Source organism: Dryobates pubescens, chromosome 13, assembly GCF_014839835.1.
Source record: "Dryobates pubescens isolate bDryPub1 chromosome 13, bDryPub1.pri, whole genome shotgun sequence".
Lineage (NCBI taxonomy): Eukaryota > Metazoa > Chordata > Aves > Piciformes > Picidae > Dryobates > Dryobates pubescens.
In genome coordinates, this window is record NC_071624.1 from 861,223 (window position 1) to 868,270 (window position 7,048).

The 7,048-nt window shown below is 65.9% G+C and overlaps 1 protein-coding gene across 1 annotated transcript; it reads right to left on the bottom strand.

The window, feature by feature from the left end:
• Window positions 1–1,320: 1,320 nt before the first annotated feature.
• On the bottom strand, window positions 1,321–6,698 carry LOC128897654 (alpha-1,4-N-acetylglucosaminyltransferase-like). Its single transcript, XM_054166464.1, has 3 exons — window positions 6,675–6,698; window positions 4,169–4,618; window positions 1,321–1,932 (listed from the first exon to the last, which is right to left on the bottom strand). Exons 1-3 carry the CDS (start codon window positions 6,696–6,698, stop codon window positions 1,321–1,323), a joined length of 1,086 nt encoding a protein of 361 aa, XP_054022439.1.
• Between the last annotated feature and the right edge of the window lie 350 nt (window positions 6,699–7,048).

A 7,048-nucleotide genomic window follows, 5' to 3' on the forward strand; every position in this document is an offset into this window, starting at 1 on the left:
GGCTGCAGCCAGCTGGGGCTTGGGCTCTGCTCCCCAGTCTCGAGAGAGAGGACAAGAGGCAATGGCCTCAGGTTGTGCCAGGGGAGGCTTAGGTTGGACTTTAGAGGAAGCTTCTTCAGTGAAAGGCTTCTCCAAGCCTGGCCCAGGCTGCCCAGGGAGGTGGTGGAGTCCCCAGCCCTGGAGGTGCTCCACAACCCTGTGGCCATGGCACCCGGGGCCAGGGTTGGGTGGTGCTGGGTTGAGGGTTGGCCTGGAGGAGCTCAGAGGCTGAGACTAGAGCCCCCAAGAGCTGGGCAGGCTGCCCAGTTTGCTGACTCTGGAAAAGCCCCAAAGCCACTGGGTGCTCAGCTGGGCTTCAGTGCAGCCCTTTGCTCCTCACCTCCAGGGCAGATGACCTCCACTGACCCCAGAGGGCTTTGGGAGCCCTGAGGGACCACCCCCATGCTGTGCCAGAGCCTCAGCACCTCCTCCCTGTCCAGCAGGAGCATTCAGCCAGCACTGACCTCGGGGGACAGGGCAGGGCAAGCCCCTTCCTGAGGGGAGCCCAAGTGAAAGGCTGGCAGCTGGGGCTTTGCCAGGGGCCTGCAGGGCAGAGCAGGCTCAGGGCTGGTGGCTTTTGAACCACTTTATTCTCTCTGGCACCAGCAAGGTCCCTCTCAAAAACGTAGGGGGTGAGCTGGGTGAGAAACCAGAGGGGAACAGAGGGGCAGGGCCCTGGGCTGCCCTTCCTCAGCAGCTGCAGCTGGCAGCCTTCCTCCAGCTGCAGGACACCGGCCTCAGGCTTCAGCCCACGCCAGCTCCTCTGAGAGCAGGAGCTGCCAGCAGGGCCACCGGGGCCAGAGCAGAAAGTGCTCCCCAGGGAAGAACTTGCTCCCCCCAGAGCAGAAAGTGCTCCCCAGGGAAGAACTTGCTCCCCCCAGAGCAGAAAGGGCTCCCCAGGGAAGAACTTGCTCCCCCCAGAGCAGAAAGTGCTCCCCAGGGAAGAACTTGCTCCCCCCAGAGCAGAAAGTGCTCCCCAGGGAAGAACTTGCTCCCCCCAGAGCAGAAAGTGCTCCCCAGAGGCCAAGCTTCTCCTCAGGACCCCGTGAGTCCATCTGTTTGAGGAAGGTTTGGTTCCTGAGCACCTCTGAGTTCACAGCCCTGAGGCCGAGGTGTCCTTAGTGCCACCGGAGCCTCCTGCCCAGGGGTAGCCAGCACCATGCTGCAGCCCCCGCCGAGCCCCCCGGGCCAGCAGGGCTGGGGGCCGCAGGCAGCTCTGCGCCCTCCCGCGCCGGGCTGCGGCCCCGGGGAGGGGAGGGCCGGGGGGCCGCCGGCGGCAGCTCAGGCGGCGGCCCCCGGGGGCGCGGGGTCCCCGCGCCGAGCGTTGCGGACGAGGTCCCGGTAGGTGGTGGGGCAGCGGGCGCGGTAGAGCTGCTCGGCCAGCGTGTTGCTGCCGGCCACCACGGCCTGGCGGTTGTGGTTCATGAAGTTCCAGAGGTGCAGGGCGTAGGAGTGGTTGAAGCTGGGGCTCCGGTCCCACACCTTGTAGTACCTCCTCCACGCCGGGTAGGGGATGGGGTAGAAGCGCTGGGGGTTGAGGAAGGAGATGTTGCGGCAGCTGTGGTCCTCGGCGCCGCGGAAGTCCGTCAGGTTGCAGAGGGCCTTCAGCACCCTGGTCATGAGGAGGGGGCCCTGGTTGCCCCAGATGTCGCCGTTGTACTTGAGGACGAAGTCCTCCATGCAGGCCCAGAGGAACCAGTGGCGTGCGGGGAAGCCGAAGATGCCGTTGCTGGAGAAGCGCGACTTCTGCGCCGCCAGGAAGCTGCCCGGCGGGATGGGCCGCAGCGAGATGACGTCCGTGTCCATGTAGATGCCGCCGTACTTCCAGAGCAGGGCCAGCCTGCCGGCGTCCGAGCTGACGTGCACCCAGTTCTTCTCCTGCTCCGGGACCACCTGCGGCGGGCACAGCGCGCTCGGGGAGGCCGCCGGCGGCCCGGGGGCCGCAGCCGGCCGGCGGCACCGGCAGCGCGCTGCGGAGGGCGCCGGGGAGACCTTGGGGTGGCTCTGCGGGAGCTGAAGGGAGAGCTGGGGAGGAACAGGGCGAGGGCTGGGACAGGGCGAGGGCTGGGGAGGGGACAGGGCGAGGGCTGGGGAGGGGACAGGGCCAGGGCTGGGGAGGGCCAGGGCGAGGGCTGGGACAGGGCTGGGGAGGGACAGGGCGAGGGCTGGGACAGGGCTGGGGAGGGACAGGGCGAGGGCTGGGGAGGGACAGGGCGAGGGCTGGGGAGGGACAGGGCGAGGGCTGGGACAGGGCGAGGGCTGGGGAGGGACAGGGCGAGGGCTGGGAGGGACAGGGCAAGGGCTGGGAGGGACAGGGCGAGGGCTGGGACAGGGCGAGGGCTGGGACAGGGCGAGGGCTGGGAGGGACAGGGCGAGGGCTGGGACAGGGCGAGGGCTGGGACAGGGCGAGGGCTGGGACAGGGCCAGGGCTGGGACAGGGCCAGGGCTGGGAGGGACAGGGCGAGGGCTGGGACAGGGCGAGGGCTGGGACAGGGCCAGGGCTGGGAGGGACAGGGTGAGGGCTGGGACAGGGCCAGGGCTGGGGAGGGACAGGGCTGGGGAGGGACAGGGCTGGGGAGGGACAGGGCGAGGGCTGGGGAGGGACAGGGCGAGGGCTGGGACAGGGCGAGGGCTGGGGAGGGGACAGGGCGAGGGCTGGGGAGGGGACAGGGCGAGGGCTGGGACAGGGCGAGGGCTGGGGAGGGACAGGGCGAGGGCTGGGGAGGGACAGGGCGAGGGCTGGGGAGGGACAGGGTGAGGGCTGGGGAGGGACAGGGCGAGGGCTGGGGAGGGACAGGGTGAGGGCTGGGAGGGACAGGGCCAGGGCTGGGGAGGGGCAGGGCCAGGGACAATGGCTTTGAGCTGGGAGAGGGCAGACTGAGACTGGAGAGGAGGAAGGAATTCTTGGCAGTGAGGCTGGGGAGAGCCTGGCACAGGCTGCCCAGGGAGGCTGTGGCTGCCTCCTGCCTGGAAGTTTCTCCTGTCCCACCGAGCCTTGAACACCTCCAGGGAGGGGGACAGCCTGAGGCTGGCCAGGGAGGTTGTGGATGTCCCCTCCCTGGGGATGTTCAAGGCCAGGCTGGATGAGGCCCTGGGCAGCCTGTGCTGGTGGGAGGGGTCCCTGCCCAGGGCAGGGGGCTGGAGCTGGATGAGCTTCAAGATCCCTTCCAACCCAGCCCCTTCCACGGTTCCATGCTCACACCCCCAGCCCTGCACAGGCACCACCACCGATCTGCCTCCAGCTGTGGAACCTGGGATAAGCCAAGGGGGCAGCAGAGGGCCTTGGAGAGCCTTGCTGTGGAAACAGCTGAATGCAGAGCAGCTCTCCGCTGCTTTGGGGGTGTCACCAAGGTGCCATCAGTGATGCCACCAACCCCTGCCTGCTGCTGCAGTGGGACAGAGCCATGTGGGCACTGCCTGAGCACTGCCAGCTCTTGGAGGCAGGCTGGAGGCTTCCCTCTGGCACTGGTGCTCATTTTGTCTCAGAAAAAGGAAGAAGAAGAGGATGTGGGAGCAGAGGAGGCTGAGGGAGACCTCCTTGCTCTCTGCAGCTCCTTGCAAGCAGGCTGCAGCCAGCTGGGGCTTGGGCTCTGCTCCCCAGTCTCAGGGGATGGAAGGAGAGGCACTGGCCTGGAATTGTGCCAGGGGAGGCTGAGGTTGGAGAGGAGGAGAAATGCCTTTGGTGCCAGAGTGGTCAGGGCCTGGCAGAGGCTGCCCAGGGAGGTGGTGGAGTCCCCATGCCTGGAGGGGTTCCACAAACTTGTGGCCACTTGGGGCCAGGGTTTGGTGGCCATGGTGGCGCTGGGCTCATCCAGTCTGGCCCTGAACACCCCCAGGCAGGAGGCAGCCACAGCCTCCCTGGGCAGCCTGTGCCAGAGCCTCAGCTCCCTCCTGCTGAACAACTTCTTCCTCAGCTCCACTCTAACCCTGCTCTGCCTCAGCTCCAAACCATTTCCCCTTGGCCTGGCTCAGACCCCCTCAGTAAAAGTCTCTCTGCAGCCTTCCTGCAGGATCCCTTCAGGGGCTGGCAGCAGCTCTGAGGTGCCCCTGGAGCCTTCTCTGCAGGCTGCACAGCCCCAGCTCCCTCAGCCTGTGCCCACAGCAGCCTCCCCCCTGTCCCTGTGCCCACCTGGTTGTACCACTGGAGCAGAGGAGTCTCCTGGAAGATGGCTTCCAGCCGGAGGGGGAAGATGAAGACGTTCTTCATGGCGGAGAGGAGCGAGAAGGCTGCGTGGCTGGAGTTGCCCTGCAGGGCTGTGTGGTTGCTGAGCCCCTTCATGAAGAGGATGATCGCTCGGTCCTGGTAGGTCCTGGCGGCAGACTCCACGGAGCAGGACACCAGCGGGGGCGGCTCCAGGCGCTCGCTGGTCTCCAGGAAGATGATGCTCCTGCCCAGGCTCAGCACCTCCTCGGGGCTCAGGAGGTGCTTGGAGAGGGGCACGTAGGGGAAGAAGCAGCCAGAGAGCAGGGAGAGCTCGTACAGGATGCCTGAGATGAAGGAGAAGCAGAGGCAGAGGTGGATTCTCTTCAGCATCCTTGCTCTGCCGGGGCCCGGGCGGTCACGGCGCAGCCGAGGGCGCTGAGGAGAGACAGCAACAGGTGAAGAGGGCAGGGGCTGGGCAGGGGCTGGGCAGGGGCTGGGCAGGGCAGGGCAGGGGCTGGGCAGGGCAGGGGCTGGGCAGGGATGTGTGGACAGTGTGGTGGGAAGGCAGTGTGGGCGGCTCTGAGCTCCATGGCACTGTGTGGGCAGCTCTGAGCTCCATGGCACAGTGTGGGCAGCTCTGAGCTCCATGGCACAGTGTGGGCAGCTCTGAGCTCCATGGCACTGTGTGGCAGGCTCTGAGCTCCATGGCACAGTGTGGGAGGCTCTGAGCTCCATGGCACTGTGTGGGCAGGCTCTGAGCTCCATGGCACAGTGTGGGCAGGCTCTGAGCTCCATGGCACAGTGTGGGCAGGCTCTGAGCTCCATGGCACAGTGTGGGAGGCTCTGAGCTCCATGGCACAGTGTGGGCAGCTCTGAGCTCCATGGCACAGTGTGGGCAGCTCTGAGCTCCATGGCACTGTGTGGGGAGGCTCTGAACTCCATGGCACAGTGTGGGCAGGCTCTGAGCTCCATGGCACAGTGTGGGCAGGCTCTGAGCTCCATGGCACAGTGTGGGAGGCTCTGAGCTCCATGGCACAGTGTGGGCAGCTCTGAGCTCCATGGCACTGTGTGGGCAGGCTCTGAGCTCCATGGCACTGTGTGGGCAGGCTCTGAGCTCCATGGCACTGTGTGGGCAGCTCTGAGCTCCATGGCACAGTGTGGGGAGGCTCTGAGCTCCATGGCACAGCGTGGGCAGGCTCTGAGCTCCATGGCACAGTGTGGGCAGGCTCTGAGCTCCATGGCACTGTGTGGGCAGGCTCTGAGCTCCATGGCACAGTGTGGGCAGGCTCTGAGCTCCATGGCACTGTGTGGGCAGGCTCTGAGCTCCATGGCACTGTGTGGGCAGGCTCTGAGCTCCATGGCACAGTGTGGGCAGCTCTGAGCTCCATGGCACAGTGTGGGGAGGCTCTGAGCTCCATGGCACAGTGTGGGCAGGCTCTGAGCTCCATGGCACAGTGTGGGAGGCTCTGAACTCCATGGCACAGTGTGGGCAGGCTCTGAGCTCCATGGCACAGTGTGGGCAGCTCTGAGCTCCATGGCACAGTGTGGGAGGCTCTGAACTCCATGGCACAGTGTGGGCAGCTCTGAGCTCCATGGCACAGTGTGGGCAGCTCTGAGCTCCATGGCACAGTGTGGGGAGGCTCTGAGCTCCATGGCACAGTGTGGGCAGGCTCTGAGCTCCATGGCACAGTGTGGGCAGCTCTGAGCTCCATGGCACAGTGTGGGAGGCTCTGAACTCCATGGCACAGTGTGGGCAGGCTCTGAGCTCCATGGCACAGTGTGGGCAGGCTCTGAGCTCCATGGCACAGTGTGGGAGGCTCTGAGCTCCATGGCACAGTGTGGGCAGGCTCTGAGCTCCATGGCACAGTGTGGGCAGGCTCAGGCCTTTTCCCCAGCACACCCCTGGCAGGAGGTGTCATGCTGCACCCTGTGGGGTGAGGTGCTGGGGTCACACCTCCTCACCCCTGTCCAGGCAGGGGCCACCAGGAGAGGTCCTGGGGAAGCTCTGTGCTGATGGCACAGCTGGGCAGGCATTGGGTTGGCAGAGAGGGAAGGAGCAAGGCAGAGAGCAGGGAGGGCAAGGTGAGAAGGATCAGCTCAGCCCACGGCAAGCCAAGGGCCACCAAGTCAAGCCCTGGGGCAGGGTGGTGTGGCAAAGTGCTGCCAAGCACTGCAGCATTGTGCCAACACTGCTTGTCCACAGCCAGGAGACGCCCAGGGGATGCCAGGACCCAAATGTGCCAGTGGCAGTAGGTGGTCAGTGGCATTAGGTGGTCAGTGCCAGTGAGGTCATGGTGAGAGTCTGGGATGCGTCAACCAAAGCCAAACCAGCAGCCCCTGGGCACCAAGGTTTGTCTCAGACTTCAGCCCTGAGGGCTGTGAGGGTTTGGGGCTGCAGGAGCAGAGGGAGGCAGATGTGAGGCCAGCAAGCAGCTGGTGCTGCACAGCAAGGGGCTGGGACCTACCTGGGTTATAGCTCTGAGAAACCCACACGGGCAGGTGGCTGCTCTGCCATCCCAGCGGCACTTGGAGCCCTTCGAAGCCCAGCTCCCTGCTGAAGCCCCCCAGACTCTCTGCAGCATAAGCAGAGGGGGTTCTGAGGGCAGGACACCGATGCAGAGGGGAACTCAGTCCCACTCCCGGGGGTGGTTTGGGGCCAGCAGGACTCACCTGGAAGGACAAAGCAGGGGCAGGGTTTAGGGGAGCCTGCCTCAGCCTGGCCCAGCTCCTCCTTCCTGCTCTGCCCACAGGAGAAGGCCCCAGGGCAGCAGGAGTGAGTCACAGCTGCATCACCCTCTGGGACAGGCTCCTGACCAAGGAAATTCCCTCCTGAAAGGCTACCTGGCTGCACCCCAGCAGCAGTCC

Coding starts and splice junctions, on each gene's coding strand:
- LOC128897654 (XM_054166464.1), bottom strand. CDS start 6,698: ATGGCAGAGCAGCCACCTGCCCGT. Junction 4,619..6,674: donor CAGAGCAGCCACCTGCCCGT/GTGGGTTTCTCA, acceptor GTCTCTCCTCAG/CGCCCTCGGCTGCGCCGTGA. Junction 1,933..4,168: donor TGCTCCAGTGGTACAACCAG/GTGGGCACAGGG, acceptor TGCCCGCCGCAG/GTGGTCCCGGAGCAGGAGAA.